General features: G+C 41.1%; 1 protein-coding gene and 1 long non-coding RNA gene across 2 annotated transcripts; one reads left to right on the top strand and one right to left on the bottom strand.

Moving 5' to 3' along the window:
* Positions 1 to 604: 604 nt before the first annotated feature.
* LOC135492753 (uncharacterized) lies at positions 605 to 14,370 on the bottom strand. The gene is made up of 5 exons (XR_010448114.1): positions 14,281 to 14,370; positions 11,767 to 11,835; positions 1,777 to 1,817; positions 1,212 to 1,365; positions 605 to 690 (listed from the first exon to the last, which is right to left on the bottom strand). It is a non-coding gene; the product is annotated as an uncharacterized LOC135492753 (long non-coding RNA).
* LOC135492446 (uncharacterized) lies at positions 3,076 to 9,117 on the top strand. Its single transcript, XM_064778944.1, has 11 exons — positions 3,076 to 3,202; positions 3,846 to 4,023; positions 4,370 to 4,518; positions 4,844 to 5,367; positions 5,577 to 5,786; positions 6,110 to 6,249; positions 6,426 to 6,533; positions 6,825 to 7,078; positions 7,359 to 7,532; positions 7,755 to 7,931; positions 8,185 to 9,117. Exons 1-11 carry the CDS (start codon positions 3,162 to 3,164, stop codon positions 8,243 to 8,245), a joined length of 2,016 nt encoding a protein of 671 aa, XP_064635014.1. The 5' UTR covers positions 3,076 to 3,161; the 3' UTR covers positions 8,246 to 9,117.
* Positions 14,371 to 22,125: the final 7,755 nt, after the last annotated feature.

Below are 22,125 nucleotides of genomic sequence, written 5' to 3'. Positions count from 1 at the left end.
TAATTTGCAATCCTAGCACATGTAGCCAGACTTCTCTATTGATGCCAATTCAAGAGAAACTCGGTATCAAGTGCCGGTCTGAATATTGTCTCAAGGTATGCATTCAGGGACCATCTCACAGGTACATGTTTTTTGAAGCAAAAATGACTCAAGTCACTTAGTCTTGGGTGTGACCACACTCAAAAAGACTAAATGACTTACCCGTAGTCTTTTAGGCTTCAAAATACTTTTGAGATGGTCCCTTATAATACATGTAGTCAAGTCGCTGTGAGGTAGCAAAGATAAAGGCAAGACTATATGTATCTAATAATATGAAAAACGCCACGTTTATTAAATGATACATGTATACAACAGCCACAGATTGTCTGAAAAAACAATAATTCCACAGTACATGTACATGTAACTTACATTTACTTTTAATGAGACCTTTGAAAGATATGATAAGTTTACATTGTTACTATATTTGTGCCAATTCAATATTATCCATTATGTAATCTTTCATCAAAAGTGATCATGTGAGTTTATGTCAGAATGAATAATGCGTGGAGGTGAAGAAGAAATACCGAAATACGTGAATTCCACTGAACAAAAAAACACAGGTGGGAGGATTTGCACAAATTCACATAAATTTTTTCAAACAATCGAAAGGGCTAAGACATGAGGTGCATCACTTCTTGTGCGTTCCTGAACCTAAAATAGAGGAAATTAAAAGAACCACTATTATGCAGATATTAGTATCACACGACATCATATCATTTTCTTCCAAGGGTACACTACCAAAATATATGGAATTAAGGCGAAGAAAACAAGCAAATCTCAATTACACTGCATTCATGCTGCAACCTCATACTAGTTTGAGATGCCTTTGAACCAAAGACTTCCACTGCTTTGAAGAGTTCCCAACAATTTTCTCACCAGCGAAGTGTTTTTATTGAATAGAAACCGTTCTGTAATTGCAATACAAAAGCCTTTTGAATGGACAGGTGAGTTTTATGACATCTTTTAATGTATCATCTGAAGGAATTTCAATAAATTGATTGTCAATCCTTCCTTTTGACTCCACAATTCTGATAAACGATAATTATGTGATAAGCTACAGTTGTTCGAATTGGGCACTACCTCTAAGAAACTGCTGCATCAGCCTGACTCACAACCACTACAACATCAACTGCATAGAGCACACAGCCATAATCCTTTCAATCATGATTTACCTAATTTTTCTTTGTAAGAAGAGATGAGAGGAGAAGTTACGTCTTCCGCTTTCACCCATGAGTTGTGGGACGCATCATATCCTTGCCACTTTATGTAATACGTGTTGTTTTTGGGGTCGTAGTTGTCTATTCTCTCAGCTGCGCAATAAGTCTCCTGCAAAATAAGTCAATTACATTTCATTTTGATGGCCATGCGACCAAATTGTCCCCCCCCCCCGATTGGATATGAGGATACAGGGGTCAGTTCCTCATTAAACCTTTCAACAACTGAACATTTGGCTAAATGTTTCTTTGTAATCTCATTGCATCATGCACTCCGAGGAGTCCATTATTTCAATGGAAATATCACATAACTGTTTGTTTTTGCACCGCAAATTAAATTTCTAAATCAGCTTATGGTTGCAAATTTCTAAATCAGCTTATGGTTGCAAATTTCTATCAAAAATCCTATCCTCCTGATGATGTGATGCAATGATGCCATGAAGACAAGTGCTACATTTTCTATATATCTTATGACCACTGTTATTTCCAACACGGCGACTTGAATCTAATAAAAATTTCTTACCCTTCGCCTTGCTTGCTTTTCCCTTGCTGGGCTTTTCTTTTCTGAAAAAAGTGGTACGTGTTTCCATTGACAGTGCTTCTTACATGTACATGTACAATAAGAAAACCGCACGAGTGTCTGATCCGAGTATCCAGATTGCACGAGATGATTTTCTACGGCTTGAAAAGCTCTCACCCTGCGTAGAAAATCATCGAGTGCAATCTGGATACTCGGATCAGACACTCGTGCAGTTTTCTATTTATCATATACGTCTGCCAGATCACTGCACTTAGGGTATATGATAAACGACAGACAAAGTCAAAGCCAACAATGCTGGACAAGATAAAATCGTAAGGATATAAGCTCACCCATGTGAGCCAAGAATAGAAAATGCCACAACATTACCATGACAAAAAAGGGAACTATTGACTTTTACACTAGAATTAGAAATTACAATTAGAAAATTAGACAACCAAACCATTGGGTACATGCGTACTGGTTATCAAATTGGATATTGGTGGTGCAATAATAACACACACTCAGGTTTGGTAAGAAAGAATTTGAAAATACACTATCATTTCTTGAGGCCAAGGCAAAAATTAGAGAGTACAGTCGTGCTCGAAAGTTTACATACAATTCAAAGGATGATATAACCTTGTCTCTTTCTCTGCAACTACAGAACGCGGGAATAGTATATAGTTTACAGGAAGTCTATCATCACATCTCGTTATCAACTAAAAAACATACTTCTGTTTCATTAATTTCATTGTTTTTATGAGCTCTATTTGAGAACAATGCATATTTCAGAGTGTCATAAGTTTACATACACCTACCTTATCTACTAGTTGTTTGGCCTTGAGGTGGGCAAATATGTTATGCAATGGCTTTTATCTTGTCTCCACTACCTGTTGACCATCATGATTATGTCATAGCTCAGGTGGCGCCACTGTAGCAGTATTAAAGGAAAGGACCCGTCAGAAAATGGGGAGTTTTGGACGGCCCGGTCAAAACCTTAGGCGGGAATAAGGTTTCATTGATAAATATAAGGAGTTTCAAGGCCCCCAAATTACTTGTAAGGTTCAATAGATACTGGCCTTTCATTGGTTTACCGTTTGCGTATCATTTACATACTCTCATCTTGAAAAATATGACAATATTTACGATCACGTTATTGATTTTTGCAACATTTTCGGTAACGCGCCCCTTGCGGATCTGTAAGGTACCATTCGGATGCTTGAAAAATGCCTCGTCTTGTCGATTCGCTCGCGGATAAACGCATCAGGTTGACTGCAGCAACTTTTAATTGTTGGAGACAGAGAAGGAAGGAATATAATTATCAGTTTGATGAAGACTTTGCAAAGTTTCTTCTTGGGACTCTTGAAGGTCTGCCTCTACCAAATATCCCGATGGAAGTTGATGATGCTCGAGCCGCACTCGGCTCTGGGAGGTATGTACTGTCATACACGTAGCATGCACAGCATTTAGGCATACACTACAGCACAGTGTGAGTGTGCAAAATCTACAGACACTCACTGCCTGGCGTTTTGCCAAGGTATGGTGTTTTGATTTTTCTCTGTCTGCTTTCCAAGATGTTAGGAAGGTTTGGTACTATCATTAGGCCAGGATGGCTATCTAGGAAGGTTTGGTACTATTATTAGGCCAGGATGGCTATCCCAATCATAAAATCTGCAGCTGAACCCGGTTTTTAGCAAATATGCAAAAATTGCAAGCATGGCAATTTAGAAGTAGGCCCTATTAGTATAGGCCTAGGCCTAGCCTAGCCTAGCCTACAATTACATCATGACAGCCTACAAATACAATGGCAGTGTCATGTCAACTGGCCAAGGGCCTTGGGCAGGCCAATAGCAATAGGTGAAGGATGTTAAGTCCTCCGAGACTTGTACTGGTATCGACAATGTTATTAATATTGTAAAAGCGCCTTTGAACGGATAATAATCTGAAAAGGGCGCTTAAATTTAAATATGGTATATACATACATACATACATTGAATATTTCATAATTTATTGACAATCTTCTGCTAGGGCCTAGTGCAGTGTCAAATGATAAAACTATTTCATTTCTATTTCAGTTCAGTGGGACCTGTTCATGATATTGGCTTTCCTGACATGAGTGGAGTCGCTGATCTTGATTGCAGTTTCCTTGATGTTGACGAGGACAGCAATGAGGAAAACTCTGATGACGAGGGCCCTATTGCTCAATTGCAAGCGTCTTTGATGAGCAGTGAGGATAATGCCCTTGACTTGGAGGTAAATAACTATCCATGAACTTTCACCATTCAGGGATGCAACTACCAGGGGAGGGAGCAGGGGGAAATCCCCCCCCCCCCCCCCCCCCCCGATCATTTAAGAGATGTGTTACTTTTTTACCGTGTTTTTGGCTAAAGAATTTCCAGGAGGTGCCCCGATCATTTTGCCCTCCCGCCTGTCGAGAGCCTTTTGCCCCCAACCACCACCAACTAAAAAGCTAGAGTATGCCCCTGCAATCAGTATTGATACGTCATCAATCTAAATGACTATATCACCCACATTTGAATATAGGCCTTAGAAAATTGTTGTTTTGCCTCTTGTACTTAAATCACATGGCATATTTCAGATTCAGGAACCTGAAGATGACTTGGAGGTTGACCATACCGTCATGGAAGAATTCCAAGACCAAAGAAATGAAGAACTACCTGTGCAGCCAACAACTGTTACTGAGGACATGGTTGATGGGGAAGTGTTTGATCAGGTTCCAAACAAAAGGTAAATGATAAAAGAACCTTTATTGATAACAAGTTCAGTACTATTTTTTGTTATATTAATAAAAGTAAATAGAGCAGGTTTCCTTGGATGTGTCTGTACTTAAGCACTGAACAAGTTGGTAGGTCGTCTGCAGACATTGTTTTGGTGACAAAATTGATGGCCATCGCATCTTGCCCAACTATACAGTGATTTCCAAAAATATTATTTTAATATCAGAAGTTTATTTTAACAATAACCAACCAAGTAACCAAAGTTACTTACTGTACATCATCCAATTACTACACTGCAGAACCTGAATTACAATATTGCTTTATTGCATTTCCAGGTTGCTTGCCGATGGATATGAGCGCCAGTTGGAGAGTGGAATGTCTGCTGCTGACGAAGACCTCCTTGCCGATCAGCTGTTTGTTTGCTCTTTGTCCAAGTGCAAGGAACTTTTCAATGGCAAATACAGAGAACAGTTGTGTCAGATCTGTGGGGCTGATGTTTTAACGGATCATTTCTTTGTGGGGGGTACACTTGTCCTTCGACAGAAGTGCTGCATTAAGCCCCGTCATGTACAGAATTCTTGGCAGTCCAGCCACAAGGACACTGGTATTTATACCACAAATTTATTACTCATGGCTTCAATTACTATGACAGGGAACAGTTATGCCAAAGTGGCTCATTTAGCCAAATTCATGAATCTCGTCATTCCTTCTGCCTCGACATTCCACCGGGTACAAGATGCATATGTGACGCCTGCTGTCAACAGGTACTATGATTTTGCTCATGGTATAATTATAGAAAGCTTAGCGAAGCAGGGACAGCCCCTTGATCTGTGTGGTGATGGAAGGTGTGACAGTCCAGGTAAGTTGTCACTGTGTTATTTCTGTCTTTATTACAGGAGTATGCCTATAGCATGACTATATGGTTGTGATTGAAATGGTTATGGAGATTATTTTAGATAAAATGTTTAGGTTACTGTACGGGGCGAAGTCTTGGGAGTTGAACACTGCTCCCTAGATTGCACATATATAGAAGTGGTGTGATTGTACATTAGACTTTGTCTCTTTCAGGTTTTTCGGCCAAGTACCTGCAGTACTCGTTTATGGATGCGGCCAGTAGTTACATTGTTCACCTGACCACGACTGATAAGAGGGAGGTCGGGTTAAAAAGTCCTAATATGGAACGGCACGCTGCGATATTGGGGCTAGCCTATCTCTGTGGAAAAGTTGGCATAAACTCCTTCACGACAGATGATCACAGACCCACAAGAGTACTCTTAGGTAAAGGCTTACAAGTGATTATAAAGACACATTTGATACTTGTCTTGACATATTAAAACGATAAGTTGATATCTTTGAAAAACCTTGCAGTCTGTGTGTCTACAAGACCACCTACTCATTGGTTTCCAACCAGAGGCAAGACCACTCTATTGATTACTTTCTGCATCTGTTTTATTCATTCACAGCATTCAGCAATCATACCTGTAGGTTCTTTTTATAAATTTTTTCAAGGAGTCGGTATGAAAATGCTTCATGTCTCGTATCCCTTTTTCTTCTGTTACAGTAAAAATACATGTATATATTTGTGCATTTCCTCATTTCAGAAGGTAGTCAGCGCTCCGAGACAAAACTAAAGGCACTTTTCCCACAACTAGAAGATACTGATGTCCAAAATATCCTGAAAGTGATGCATTACCTCGATGTTTGGCACCGGTCGAAAAAGATAGGAACAGCCCTTGTTGAGGTAGGTACAACATAATAAATAATTTCACATCTAAGTCAACTGTATCCATTGATCACTCAAAATATGTACTACAATTGAAGTAGTTTTGAACAAAGAAAATATGTCGTTGAATATAGTTGCATGTATGACCAGCGTGTTTTATAACTCATTTGATTCTATATTTCTACTCAACATAGCTTGCAAAGAAGGCGAGACACCAAGAGTTGCTAGTGTGGGTCAAGCCAATAGTAAATCACTTCTGGTTTAGCTGTGGGACATGTAAAGGTGACCAAGATGTTATCAAGGTAAAATTAGTCGGCTAGTAAATTGCCCATACTGTTCATCTCTTCACGCCTACAATCAGAGAATAATAATTTGACTTCAAGTTACACTTGCAACTGCCATACAAACCCACAAACAAAATGATCTGTTCTTGGCTGGTTAATGTGGATTTGTTACAGTTTGAATTTAGAATCATTTTGTATGAAATTTAGTATTCACTCTAAGTATTCATTTTGCTTTAGGATATACATTCTGTATAAAAATATATCACGTCAGTCTCAAGTCTGCTGCAATATTAATGATATCGTTTTCAGGAATTGTGGCTCTCTGTCTTGTACCACATGCAAGGCATCCATGAATGGTCCACGGGACAGTGCACCCACGGTACTGTTGATGAGGAGAGGCCACCAATCAAAAGCGAATCAACCATTCAAGCTGTGAGGGAAGTGGTGATGCTGGAGAAACTTCTCCAAGACCTGAAGATGTATGTTGGATTCCACCACACAGGTCTCTTGGAAAATTTCAACGGCCTCATTAACATGTATGCATCAAAACGAAACCACTTCGAGTAAGTACATATACACAATCATCATTCAAAATACACAAGAAACTCCCATAAAAGGACACTAATTGGACTGAAAAAGTCTGTCCTTTGTACATGCTATAGGGAAGTATCCTGATTACAGAGGTAAAATGGAATGGGGGGGGTGACCTTTATTAGCAAGTTGTTCAACAATACGCAGTGTAGCTGTTTGAATGATGTTCCCCATTCTGTCTGCCAAAAATGGAAGATAATGGCATATTTTCAATGAGTGACTCAATCATGACGTATGAATGAATTTCTTCAGGTATAGCACCATGGTGGCAAGGACGAGACTTGCAGCCATCGACCACAACCATCATATCCATCGTGAAATCGCGACATCAAATGGAAAATCAGTTGTGACAAAAGCGTATTCCAAAGGAGGTGCGCAGTGGGTTTTGCGGTTCAAGAAAGAACCAAAAAACTACAGTTATCATAGGTAAATATCTCTTGCATGCATTACCAGACTATTGTCTTCGTATTAGTAGATGGAACCAGTTGCAGGAACTGGGAGATCAGGAGTCCACCTGATGTTCACAGAAAAAACTTGTACGACTTGAAGACAAAGTGAACAAACTAATTTATTGGAGATAGCTTTACAGTAACAAATGTAGTAGATCAATGTTCAAAAACACTAATACAAATTCAACAATATTTTCAGAACACTAAAGTTTATGGTTCTGGAGGAGAGGAGGCATTACCCGAGTAGGCTTTCAGCCAAGCACGTGATAGATGAGTCGGATCCCAGAAATATTGCACCAAACATTGCCCCAGTGCAGGGAGTCTCCACGGAACAGCTTCTGGATAATTACAAGTCCAGAATGGGAAAGTCTGCAGTGTAAGTTATTTCTGGAGAGAATAATGGCATGCCCATAACAGAAACATCTTTAATATGATGCAGTAAAGTCTCTCCTACATGTTCACAGTTGCCAGTTCCACACCAACCTGTCAAGTGTTAACTGATACATCTACTTACTAGAGGACAGGACGCAGAAGACAAACTCGATTTGCAGACATTGTCAGTGTTATCAAAAATTCTGGTAAAGGTCAATGCAGATATTCTTTAACTTACTTTCATGTTACATTTGCAGTTCGAGGAACGAGGACGAGGTGAATGAAGAACAGCCGGGAGAACAGCTTGTGTTAGAGTGATGCAGAAATGTTTTTGGCCACCTTTCCAACAGCGCAATGCAAATTATTTTCTTAAAAGTAACTGTCTAGGCCTACACCACAGCCAGTGTTCCAGCACGTTTGAATCCTGTGTATCTGCCATCGGGTGCAGGAAACCTTTCGCGAATCATCCAAACACAGCATGAGGGAATTACCACTCTAACAGATTTTCCAAGATATCCGTACTTTAACATAATGAATTGTCGATAGCCTGTGTGGCGCATGGCTCTGTTGTTTCTTTCCCTGTTCATGTTGGCTAACATCTCTCTGTTGCCACGGAATGCCGTGATAATTACGTCTTCATTGATGCAGACATTACGCACTGCTGGCTCAAGTGAGACACATTGTGGCCAGGTTTTACCACAGCAAACTTGCTCGTCTCGAGTAGGCATCACCCTACACCTTTTACAAGTGCATCCATTGGGTGCATCAGAAGGAGGAGGTTGGGGAGGGATTCCCCTCTTCTGGTGCTGCATTTTCATGTGATGTTGTTGTAGGGCGGCAAGAAGTTCCGGTTGGTCATTAACGACCATCTGTACAAAGTTCCAAACTTCATCATTGGTAAGATCATGCAAAAACTCCTGAAAAACAGATGAGTAATGACAGTTAGTTTGATGTAGAAAAGTTAGGGTCTCATAATTGTGTCATTTCTATATAACCTGACCGCTGTTTTCAAGACACGTCCCTAATACATTGTAATCAGGATTGTATTGTAAGTCCTGCATTTTAAGTCTCGGAGGTGTCCTTGATACAGTGCCCACTGTATTACGAGTGGTCTTTCCAAAAATTCCTTTTCGTTTTTTGGGACACTTACTTCTGGGATATCAACTTGCTGGTGGATTGGCTGACTTGCATTCTGGCCTGCATGTCTTGCATTCTGGCCTGCATGTCTTGCAACTCCAGTTGCTCTTGGCATTTCATTTGATGGCCCAGGCTGAAGCAAGATACAAGAACATTTTTGAAAAGTTTCAAGTTGAATAAATATGAATTTTTTACCTCAAGACCTAATCAATAACTGAATCTGTCAGGGAGTTGCACTGACACTATGAATTTGATCAGGAGCCAACACTATTCAATTGCCTCATATTGTTCCAACAACATAATTTTGCGTTTTTTTATTTAACGCGTTACACAATATATCTTTCAAATATCTGGTTCCATAAGCACCTGCTTTGTATTTACATGTACTGCAATGGCTTTGTAAGGACAGTAGAAAAAGATATTTGCTTAGCAGAAATGCATGCGATGTGTCACATATTATTTTCATGCATGTACCCACCACTTGATCATCTTGCACTGGTATGCTGGAACTCCTCTGCTGCACGCTTTGCAGGCCTGCCTCCTAGAAGTAAGATGAAATGATTTAAAGTTTTCATCAAAAGGATTTGATTTTTGCTGTCCGGGTATTTGCAATCTCACTTGTTCATTTGTTAGTACAGTGAGTAACAATTACTGAACAATTACTTGTATACCTTTTTACACTTTGCAAATATAATACTCGGATATATCTCTATACATATATTGAGTTCTTTTAATTCTTGGCTCAGAGCGCATCCTTCTCTATGCTTTTTAATTCGTTGAGGTTATCTACAGACCTGACAACCACCCACATCTCAATATCAAACTGTCATAGCCTGTAGCCTAGTATGATTATCCCCCATTTCTTCCCGGTCTCATTCCCTATCTTCCCCAGTGGTTTCTACTACTATCTGATTAATGACAATCTAACTCCATCTGGTTGAGCATCGAGATCTGACATGGGTACCCCTTGTCCAAGGAAATCCGAAAAGAAGTGCATGACAACTGGCACAAAATACTTGATGGTCGAACCAGCGGCTCATAAAGAGTTGGGGAGGGCTTGGGAACTGTGTGAAAAGACCTCTGAAGTAGTGACTAAGTGTGTTTGAACTCACCATGTTACCCCTGGCCCTGTTCGTGCATTTCCCAAGACGACAGGCACACGCACTGGTGCATAATCGTGAGGGAATGGCCTTCTTGCAAGGACAACCCCTCGCACAGGTTGCCTTGCAGCTGCATGTTAGTCGCGTGGCTCCATCTGCTACAGCTGTCACCGCACCGGTGTTAGTCTCACGTCTTGGCGTCTGCACCACCCTTGGGGAACACCTCAATGCCGTTGGCGTACTGACGAGACCAGCGTCTCTGGAGGCTCCGACATTCGCCATCAGCAGTGACAGGTCACTTGGCTGGAATGGCCCCATCTCCTCTTCGCTCATGTTCAGTGCCCGCAATTCTGGCAAATATCTCGAGTCGTCATGGTTGTCAATCAAGTCTTGGATAACATGCCGCTCCATTTCTTCTGTACTGTTCGGATCAGGGGCCTCGCTCTCCACCGGCCCAGAATCCACCGGCGACTCGAAATCCATACCACTATTCTCTCCATCCATTTTCTCATCTCTCCAACTCACTACTATCGCTATTGACTGCGTAACATACACTAACATTCTTTATCTATCATTGCTAACTTCATTTACTAGAACACTAGCCTCTTTGTAGCCGATTATGTAACCCATAGATAGTGGAAACACCTGACAGCGCCGCCCGGCATGATCCACGTGCTACTGGCATATTTATAACTCGTAGTAAATAAGGTTGTAAAAATATGCAAATGAGATGCCGTATATGGAAACCATGACGTCACTAAGCAGTTCTTATTTCTGCTACGGGTGGCGCTGTTGCTTGCTTCTGGAGGCGCTATTCAACCTCTTTAAAGGGACTGGGTTTCTGCTCAGGTCATTTGCCAGCTTAGAGCCATCATGGGGAAGTCAAAGGAGTACTCTCAAGATCTGATAGAGTCGTCTGTCCACTTGAACCAGTCTGGTACTTCACTAAGAGCCATTTTTAAGCAGCTTGATATGCCACGGGCGTCAGTTCAGACAATAAAGCGGAAGTACAGGGACCCAGGGACAACAGCAGCCTTACCAAGGTCAGTAAGAAAGCGCAAGCTGACAGCCAAAGATGAGCCCACATTGGTTAGAAAGGTGCACATTAACCCTGAGACGACCAAGAAACACCTCTGCCAGGAATTAGAAGCTACAGAGACAAATGTGTCACTGTCCACTGTCCAGAAGGTCTTGCATCGTAGTGGACTACGAGGCTGCAGGGCAAGAAAGAAGCCTTTACTTCAAAAACGCCACCGGGAAGCAAGGCTGAAGTTTGCGAGAGAACATGTGGGCAAATACAGAGCCTTCTGGAGGAGTGTTCTTTGGTCTGATGAGACTAAAAGCGAAGTCTTCGGCCACAACTACCAGCAGTACGTTTGGCAAAACTGGGGGGGGGGGTGGTAATCCAAAGAACACCGTACCGACTGTGAAGCACGGAGATGGCAGCATTATGCTATGGGGATGTTTTGCTGCGGAACCTTGACAAACATGCCACAGGTTTTCCCATAAAGTCATGATGACAGATTGGACATGACAAGTTAAGTCTGAACAATCTCAAGGTCTAAAAAGAATTCGGTGATGGAAACTTGGTCACACACATACCTTAGCTTTGACTGACTTCCCATTGTTCACAGGTTGAGAAGTTGCTTCAGGCCTACTTGCTGGTGCAGCCTGTAAAAGAGAAGGCAAACACATCTGGGTCAGACGGTCTAGCAAAGAGGTCACATGCCACAATCTGAAGATTATTGTCAGTCACTTTTAGTGGCAGTGTATCTGCTTCTCAATCTTTTGGGTATTATTTGTACCTCTGCATACAACCAATTGGCAATGAAATCGGAAAAAAGATTTCAAAGATGGCTGCTATGCAGCCAGAATTTTCGCAAAGATGAAGAAGTTAAAATTTAGAATGGCAATTCCCAATGATGCGAACATTGCACAATAATATATCGCCAGGTCTGCTTTGTATCCCCATTTTACTATTTCTGTCATGCAGACATGGCGCTAATTTAATTACCCTTTAAAAAGTGGCAGTACTGTACTGTCATCATAATCATTGTGGGTCCACTTTTAATAACCATTCCTGGTCCTCAGTGGTTCAGTTACAATAACAGCGTGCGTGAGGAAGTCACTCATAATTCATTAACTAAATCAATGTACCGGTAGGACTGGCCTGGTGGGCTGCTAAGCTTCTGTAAATGCAGTGCTAGATACCATGGCTATCTACATTTGTACCATACCATCATTTTCTCACGATGTGGCAGTACAATAGACAGTTTCGAGAAAGACCCTGACCAAACTCCTCGCATGCGTGGAGAGTGTCCAGAACAATACGAGAAGGATTAAAACTTTATTCTCTCCATTGTTTGGTTGCAGAGAGAGGGAAACGGGAAAGAGTCACAGTTGCATCCTTTTTTTTCACAATCCAAATGCCAATTTTGTTTGCACATGTACCAAGTTTGAAGGGAACCTTTTCAGAGTAAGCCTATGACTGTAAATAAGTGTAATGTATTTGCTGTAGTAAAAGTCCAGATTTCCAAGATTACGTAACAACTTGGACAAAACTATAGCCTCGCTATACGATACTCGCATTTCATGATTTTGGCATCGACATTATTCAATTGTGATTGTCGTCACACTGTGGGCTTATAATAAACCGTGAGATGCACTTAATGATTACCTACCCATATCGCGATATCACAAGTTTGTATCTCACAGTTTATGTGATTTATAATAGCCCACACTGTCACTGCGTCTGCATGGCCATGGCCATGATGGCCCGTGAGTGTGAGCGTCAGTGAGTGTGCTCACCTAACATAACATTAACAATAATCCCAATACTAAGTAATAGGCCTACCCATCTCCTATAGGTGAAACAAGCAAACAAATCAAGATTCCGCTTATTAATGTCAACTTGGGTCCATAAATAACTTTATACCTCTGTCAGTCTGCACAGCAGCTGCCTGCTGTTCATGCATTTCATTTCAGTTACATTCGATGCATCATGTGCATAGGCCTATGTTATTGACATTGTATGCAGGCTGTACCGAAAGGGGCTGGCTCAAGGAGGATACCGCGGTGACGTCACATCACGTGATCCCGACCCATACTAGTGATCGCTATGGCCAATCAGATTCAGTCTACTGACAGCACCAGCACTGAACACATCTCCACGTCTCACTGTCTGGTGCGCTCCTGTACACAAAAACACCAATAGACATGAAATATTGCAATACCTAGTATGGATTCTTCCTGTGTAGAATAAAATTTACAGAGCAGATTAACTTCCACGAATAAAAAAGACGTTTGGCGTGGCCAAAGTGCGGAAATAATGGGAAATAATGTCTCCGCTAAAATACACTACGAAATACACTAGGCAATGCACTACGCGATACACGGTAGAGATGCAGTTGAGTTTGTTATTGTTTTGACTTAGAAGCCCGCCCATATCATAATATATTCATGTATTCATGAAGTATGAACTCATTTCTGTCCCATACAACTCTAAGAACAGTCAATTTCTCCTTAAATCATCACCGAAACCGTGATATCCGCAGGAAGATTTCGTTCTAGTGTCCGAAAATGCATGATCTTACAGGGGCGCTAACTCGACAAATAGAGGGGATCTATGGGGATCTATGCGAGTTTTAGGTATTACAGGTCTCGAACTTGTAAAATCTGTAAACATGCCTCCAAATCCCATTATGATAATGAAGAGATTGCCCCATATCTGGGAGACTGTTTTGAAACCATCGCTAATTTTGGAAGATCGGTGCCGGCTATTTGGTTTTAAAAACCCTATTTTTCCCCATCAAAACAGCACTTTTCATTATTCAAATGATAGCTTATTGTCTGAAGACTTATTTCATAGCAGAAAAGTACTAATAACTCTGATTTGATGCGAAAAATCTAACTTTTTTGATGACTTGATTTTCCCTTGGCCGTGGATCGAGTTTGTTTACAATATGCAGCGCCATCTTGGAAAAGCCGTGACGTCACCGCGGTATCCTCCTTGGGGCTGGCTGGTTTGGTTGGCCAAACGCCGCCAATGTCGATTATGTAAAGAAAACTTCACAATAATATTGATACCTGCTAAATCTTCATTAACCATGCTATTACCTGTATCATTATTGTTACTGGTAGAATCCATTTCGTCCCGATGGTAAGCGATATATTACGACAAATGAATTGAGGTCCGACTCTTAAGAAATTCTGCTAACCGGGCATTTCGCAATCTTGAGACTAGAGGCGCTGATTTCGTCACTTTCGCAATGCATTCGAAGAACCTCTGTTGGCGTCGTGATTACGTTCGGTTGACTAATCACCCAGCGGAATAGGAAAAAGTAGGCCTATCATCCTGAGCTTGGGGGCATTTCCAATCAAACGTGAGGCGGAGAGAGTAAAAAAATCAATGTGCAGCCAAAGGCGTGGTGGTGGTTGGGGTCCGTGGGCGGGCACGTTTATGGGTGGGGATCAGGGGAGGGTACTCTTCCACTATTTTCCTTGTGCTTGCAAGCTGACTCGGGCTGATATCTTCAGAGGACTACAATAACGATTACACTGGACCGGTGTAGAAGTTTAAAATGTCCTAGGATAGAATGTCCGGGAATCAAAGGATTCTATTATGCACTTCAATCTCTGAGCTATTGCATTGTTAGTCATGGCCTTGGGTCGCACGGTCGGAGCGCATAACCAGATGTTCGGTAATTCAAAGCATTGCCTGCACTAAAAAGGGTAGGGCCTAAATGCGGGGTCTATGGTAGGGTGGAATCGGAGGGGGGGGCGGGCGGGCGGGCGCCCGGGGAGCGGGGACGAGCGGACAGTGACCATATATTAAAACAAAAGATCAACAACCTAACCTCCTTCACTATAACGGACTCCTGATTGGCTGTTCATTAATCGTAGAATGCCCACGATATAAAGGCCAGATGTCAATCGTACATATACCACGTTTGTTTGGAGGAGACTACGTTGACCTGATATATGACGTCACAGTCATCGCTGCCTGAAGATGGCAAACTACCAGACTAGCACGTGTCATTGTTTACCTCATTACAATAACGGATTTTCATTGGTTCCTGGATGAGGTTGACATACGCTTGATCCCTAGCCCCATATGATATGTACCACGGCGCGAGATAAAACGAGATTGCAAGAAACGTCCTCGTCCCTAAGATCCGTAAGCCAGGCAAAAAGAAGCTGGGTGCTGTTTGTCTAGTGTAATGGTACCCAGGGTGCTTATTGTCCAATCGATCTCGAACCTGGGTACCATTTGTCGGCACCCAGGACGACATCCACCCTTTCAGCGGCAGTGACTTTGAGACCAGGTCAAACCAGGACTATTGTAGTCAAAGGCAAAGTTCCCAAGTTGCTCAAGCATACTGAGGTCTTGCTGCAGCCTACTGAGCAATTCAGAGAATATTGTCCATCATACATGTTGGTAAAGCTCAGGAAAAGTGCAGCCATTGTCCGGGTTACGAACAATTCTAAGAAAAATGTCACTTTCCGTGATAATCGTCCTGTTGCGTTTACTGATTTGTCAGATCATATTCATGCCACCCACCTAGTCCCTCAAGACTACATGAACAATAAGGTCACACGCGAACAGTGCGTATCTGACCTTCACTATCAATATTTGCTTAGGTACCCTCACCTGGATATTGATGATCCCATCTCAAGGAGGATACCGCGGTGACGTCACGGCTTTTCCAAGATGGCGCTGCATATTGTAAACAAACTCGATCCACGGCCAAGGGAAAATCAAGTCATCAAAAAAGTTAGATTTTTCGCATGAAATCAGAGTTATTAGAATTTTTCTGCTATGAAATAAGTCTTCAGACAATAAGATATCATTTGAATAATGAAAAGTGCTGTTTTGATGGGGAAAAATAGGGTTTTTTAAACCAAATGGCCGGGCACCGATCTTCCAAAATTAGCGATGGTTTCAAAACAGTCTCCCAGATATGGGGCAATCTCTTCATTATCATAATGGGATTTGGAGTCATGTTTACAGATTTTACAAGTTCGAGACCTGTAATACCTAAAACTCGCATAGATCCCCATAGATCCCCTCTATTTGTCGAGTTAGCGCCCCTGTAAGATCATGCATTTTCGGACACTAGAACGAAATCTTCCTGCGGATATCGCGGTTTCGGTGATGATTTGAGGAGAAATTGACTGTTCTTAGAGTTGTATAGGACAGAAATGAGTTCATACTTCATGAATACATGAATATATTATGATATGGGCGGGCTTCTAAGTCAAAACAATAACAAACTCAACTGCATCTCTACTGTATATTGCGTAGTGCATTGCCTAGTGTATTTCGTAGTGTATTTTAGCGGAGACATTATTTCCGCTCTTTGGCCACGCCAAACGTCTTTTTTATTCGTGGAAGTTAGTCTGCTCTGTAAATTTTATTTTACACAGGAAGAATCCATACTAGGTATTGCAATATTTCATGTCTATTGGTGTTGTTGTGTACAGGAGCGCACCAGACAGTGAGACGTGGAGATGTGTTCAGTGCTGGTACTGTCAGTAGACTGAATCTGATTGGCCATAGCGATCACTAATATGGGTCGGGATCACGTGATGTGACGTCACCGCGGTATCCTCCTTGATCCCATCTCCACGTTATCACCCCAGGAGATAATTGAACAGCAAATCTCATTGCAAGGTAGCACTCTTAGTGCAGATGAGAAGCAGCACTTGTATGAGCTACTTCTACGGAACAAAGAGGCCTTCAGTCTATACGGCGAAATTGGCACGTGCCCCAATTTGAAGTGGACATCCAATTGTAGGATGACAGTCCATTTTTCGTCCGCCCGTATCCCATCCCAGAGGAAAATTGACAGCAGATTGACAAGGAGTTCAATAAGCTGGTAAATCTTGGCATCTTGATGACAGGCTTTTCTGCCTATAGCAGTCCGGTCATGCTGATTGGCAAAAAGGGTATAAATGATAAAAGGATAGTCAGTGATTTCAGGTATTTGAACAGTCGTTGCAAAACGGTAAATCAAAATTTTGTCAGCCTACAAAGTGTTCTAGCTCGTTTGGGTCGTTCAAAATGTAAGGTTTTGTCAGTGATTGATCCGAAAAGTGCTTTTCACAGTCTTCCCCTCTCTGAAAAATCTCAGGCTTACACTGGCATTTGTCCATATCCAGGATCTCCAAATTACATGTATCGTAGGTTGCCAATGGGTCTCACTGTCTCAAGTGGTATCTTTGCTGAAAAATGCAATTCCATCCTTGCTGAAATTCCTGATTCGGACACATTTATCATTCCCATTCATGATGATTTCTTGGTGTTTAGTGAAAGTAATGCAGAACATGCAAGGCACTCAGAAAGCATCTTCTTGGCTTTGAAAAAGCATGGACTCAAATTGTCTACACAATAATGTAAATTGTTTCGAAGACGAGTCACATTTGTTGGCCACATAATCAGCATCAATGCTGAAGGTGTAGTTCAGATGCACCTGTGGTCAAAAATGCCTTTTGTGACCATGTGCCAACTGCAACTCCAGTCGTTTTGGCAAATGACTGTTCTGTATCGCTGGAATCTATCGGTAGTAGTGCGGTTTGAATACATACATTTCTTTTCAATTCCTGGCAGGAAAGTGAGTATAAAGACACAAAAAAATCGGATTCGACGATTATCTTTTTATTGCCATGGTATCGTATAAGCTCCCCACAGGTGAGCTAAAAAGAAAGGTAGCAGTTAGTGCGCTCGAACCGGCCGATACAAAAATAATATAATTATTGGAAGTAAGCTTCAGAACACAAAAAAATCATTAAATGAGCTAGAGGTTCCGACGACAAATGGAATTTGTCGTTTGAGTCTGAGATTGCTTGTAAGAGATTATTTTTGAATCACGAAATTAAAAACAAATGGCTGATATGCAGGACTGGTACTACATTACGTGCCAGGCATCAAGCACACGTACTTACATTGTAAAAAAATAAAAAAGGACTATTTCTGTGAATGTCACAAACCTCACTGTCTGATTTTCAAAATGTTTTTATGACTTTGAAATTTGTTTAAAGATACATTCGTATTTTTTTCTTCCCTTTTGCTTGGCTGCATATTTGCGAATTTTTGGACTGTCAATTCACGAAGTACAGAGAAAAAGGAACTACAATTAGTGGTGAGATACAGAATGAGCAACAATCTTCAAATGTCAATAGTTATATGACCAAGCGCAGTATGTCTGTATCGATTTAGCAGAATTCAACTGAAAAAATATATGATATGTTTCCATAAGCATGATAAAGAAATTAAAAAATTGAAACAATTGAAACAATTGAACAAATGAAAGTATGATCTCCCGTTTCTGAGATATGACCAAAATGAGACATGACGTCCGATTTTTACTTTTGGGACACAACTTCAGCGTTTCGGTTGCCACTAAAAGCGTCCTCTTTGGGATTTCGCAACTTTTGGGACACAACTTGCTTGAAAACAGTGTGGCAAAGAAAGTGCATTACGGGTCTCGCGTATAAATAGCCATGATCTAATTTATACACTGTGGCTATTTTCATGCGAAACTCGTATGACGCGAGTCCCAAAATGACAATTTGAGTTATCATGGTCTCCGGTCACTTCGTCACTTGGTCATCACATTCGAATGGCGTAGTGACTGCATCCATTGATGGGTTGAAACTAAAGGTTTAAAATAAAGAACGAATATAAATACAGTCAGCAGGCATCACTCTCCTTTTTTGTATCATTGGCATAGTTGGTAGGCAAATTCTGTAATCACCTTGGAAAATACCATTTGCCTTTCAGGCAATACTTTAAGAGTCGTTCTAGCAGAATGTTGATCAAATTATCTGCAACAGCTATTTTGAGAATCGTTTTAGTCATCTCGATTAGCAAACATCATGACAAAGTAACCCTATGAGACGAAGACTGTTTATCAGTTCTTATATTTACCAGAACTCATTCAAGATATTCATCTAATGTTACATTTTCATTGGACACTAAAATGGGGATGAATCAGAGATAAAGAGATCAGCATGGGTGTTACTCAGAGGCAGGCGGCTTTTGAACATGCTGTCGAAAACTTGGCTTTCAAACGTGTCGATTTAAAAATGAAGGGCCAAACCTTCAGCCAAATCCGGTGTGTTGTCGTGTGTGTTATAATAAAAGGATGTCTTACTGTTAATTACTGGCATGACGGAGACTATTATTGCCAATTGAGTAAGCGGAGGGGGAGATGTATGGAAAAGGGTGAGCTTGATGACCGTCAGGGATCACGAATGCTTCAAAAAAAGGTAATAGGCCATCTAAACAACTTAGTGATATCTTTTAAACATGTTGATTGTAAACAAAGGTGTTTGGAGCTTGATTCCAATGGTTTACTATCTCGGTAATTTCCATTTTCTCTTGAAGGCATCAGCTGGTCAGATTTCCGTCGCCATTACCGGAAGTTCTCTCCTGCTACTTTTTCTTCAACCCCGTTAAAATCGTTGTCTGCGAAGCTGCTATATGCGTGATGGGGGAGGAGGGGGGGGGGGGTAATATGCGTCTTTTTATCTGTAGTTGTCTTCTTGGTCAATTTTGTGTCCTTCGAAATTGGCAACGTGTTTCTTGCCCATGCAGGGGCGTAGCTTGAGGGTGAGCAAAGAAGTCACCAAAAAATTAATGTGTTTCTGAACGTGATTTTCTGAGTGTCATTTTGCCCCTCACCTCTCCAGCCCAAAAAGGTAGCTACATCTACGCCCCTGACACGGTGATCACCTGACTCGTTGGCTCAAGTGTTGACTCCCTGGCTGTGCCCTGTGAAATCTATTAGATGTTCCCCGAGTCTGGCCAATAAGACTCTTTGAACATATTCACAGTGTGTACAATTTGAACTGAAAGCATCAGCTAATCATGTCTTGGGGAAGAGCCATACCTGATGCTGTGCTTGAATGTGATAGGGGTGTCGAACGGTCGGACACAGTTACAATCAGAGGAATGATCACGATTCATCTGATTTGGTCATTCGACTCCGTCTTCATCGCATGACAATGCCCTTGGTAATTTGACAGCCTCCCAAAGCCCAGGACGGTTCGGGGAAGAGGAATAGGTGGACCCCCATATGAAGTGAGGACGTCAGTTTTTAATGCTATACCGGAAAGCATACCAGATGGTGTCATTTAGAAAAAAACCTATAGAAATGCTCACAACGTAGCTCAAAATTAGCCTATTGGCGGAAGGTATAAATATTTCAGCAATGAATCGGGAGATAGCTAAATATGTAATGCTCAATAAGTTGCGAAGAAAGGATGATGTACAAGGATTTTTTTTTCTTTAAAGACTCCAGCGTTATTTGGTAATACACATGTACACTCAATTTAAATGCGTAGAATCAAAAAATTTTAAAAAAATGGATTAACTTTTCCTTGACTCAGATACAATTCATAGTAAAGATAACAGCAAGACGAACAAAACGATATCTTATGCAGCTCTGAGATCCGAAAGATAACGGAGATATACAGAGCATTTTGCCGAAGAGACCAAACGGATTATTCAATTTCCCGTGCTATGGCGTTGTCTTAGAAGAGTTTTAGAACTTCGTATAAAATGCAATTTCCTTATCAGCCTTCAAATAAGTTACACTATTTGATACATGTAATATATTTTGTGAAAAGAAATCAAGCAACAACCAGTCAATAGTAGCGATAGGCATTGAATAAAAGCCGAATTATCTTGTAAAAGCCGCCTGTCAAAGTCTGGTACCGAGTGCTGCTGAAGGTGCTGTAGTATTGCAGTCCAAATTTTTAGTCTTTATTCATTCTTCCCAGACTGGAGAAGAAGCAAATGTCGAAAACTTGACTCATTGTGTTACTGAACAGGTAAACTGTTTAGGGATCGGAACCTGATAGTCTCCGGATGGTGATAGGTCACCATTGTAGGTTAATTGTTGTATAACACCGATTACTGCAAGTCCGTTATGTACAGCAAGCATACATAGCCGCGTCGAACTCTGGAAATCACTGATTTTGACCTTAAGATGAATGGTTCGCTGATTTCTCTGACATTCTGTTCAGCACAGGTACATGTATACACGAGGTCCCCCGGCAGTACTCATACCATCCAAACCTGTCAAGCACTACCACCTCAATCTCGAGTATCTTATAGCAGTATTTTTTGAAAAATCAGGAGTTTCGAACTTTTTGATTTATGAGTATAAGCCAATAACTCATGTGTTTCGAGTGAAATATAACGGCTCGTTTTTCTCGCGCCAGCCGAGAGGAACATTTGCCTACTTTGAAAAATTCCTCTTTATTTTCGATGGCCCTGAAGTCTACATGTATGATTTTGCAAAGGGTATTGTAAACGGTAGTCTAATTCTGCCTAAGGAGGGGAGGCAGTGTCTTGAAAAAGATGTAAACTACCCTATAAATAACCTTGTTTTAAATTTACGATTTGCAGAAAAGGCCTTTATGATGTGCGTTGATTTTTCCCGAAGTCTTTTTTTGTTTGACTACTACATAGAATCAGGCTCAGAGCCTGTTCTACGGTTAACTAATAAAACACATATTCACTTCCCTCATGTTCACAAAGTTAATCCAACTTGGTTCGACTACAACTTATTTGCAGTTGGTTCTATATGTCAGCGTGAAAACTATTTGACTGTGGCTGTATATCATTACAAGCAAGGACAATCATCCGGGTACATCTTACTTAAGACACACTTAATCCAAGGCAACTCAGGAGGGGCAAAATCGTTTGGCATCATATCAAATCCAAACTATGGAGTTAAATTTGTCCTCAGTGGGCTGATGTTAAGCTTTGGGTTTGTCATCGATTGTCACAAAAATAAGCCTCAGCAAAAGGCCTTCATCAGAAAAATCTGCACACACGTAAGTCTTGAAAAATATGCTGGTAAACTTGTTCACATAAGTAAGAAAGGCCAAATATTGCACATGATTCGTTCAAAACCTTTTAACTCAAACACAAGGTATGTAATTAGATAT

Source organism: Lineus longissimus, chromosome 8 (assembly GCF_910592395.1).
Source record: "Lineus longissimus chromosome 8, tnLinLong1.2, whole genome shotgun sequence".
Lineage (NCBI taxonomy): Eukaryota > Metazoa > Nemertea > Pilidiophora > Heteronemertea > Lineidae > Lineus > Lineus longissimus.
This window is presented reverse-complemented; position numbering and strand designations above follow the sequence as displayed.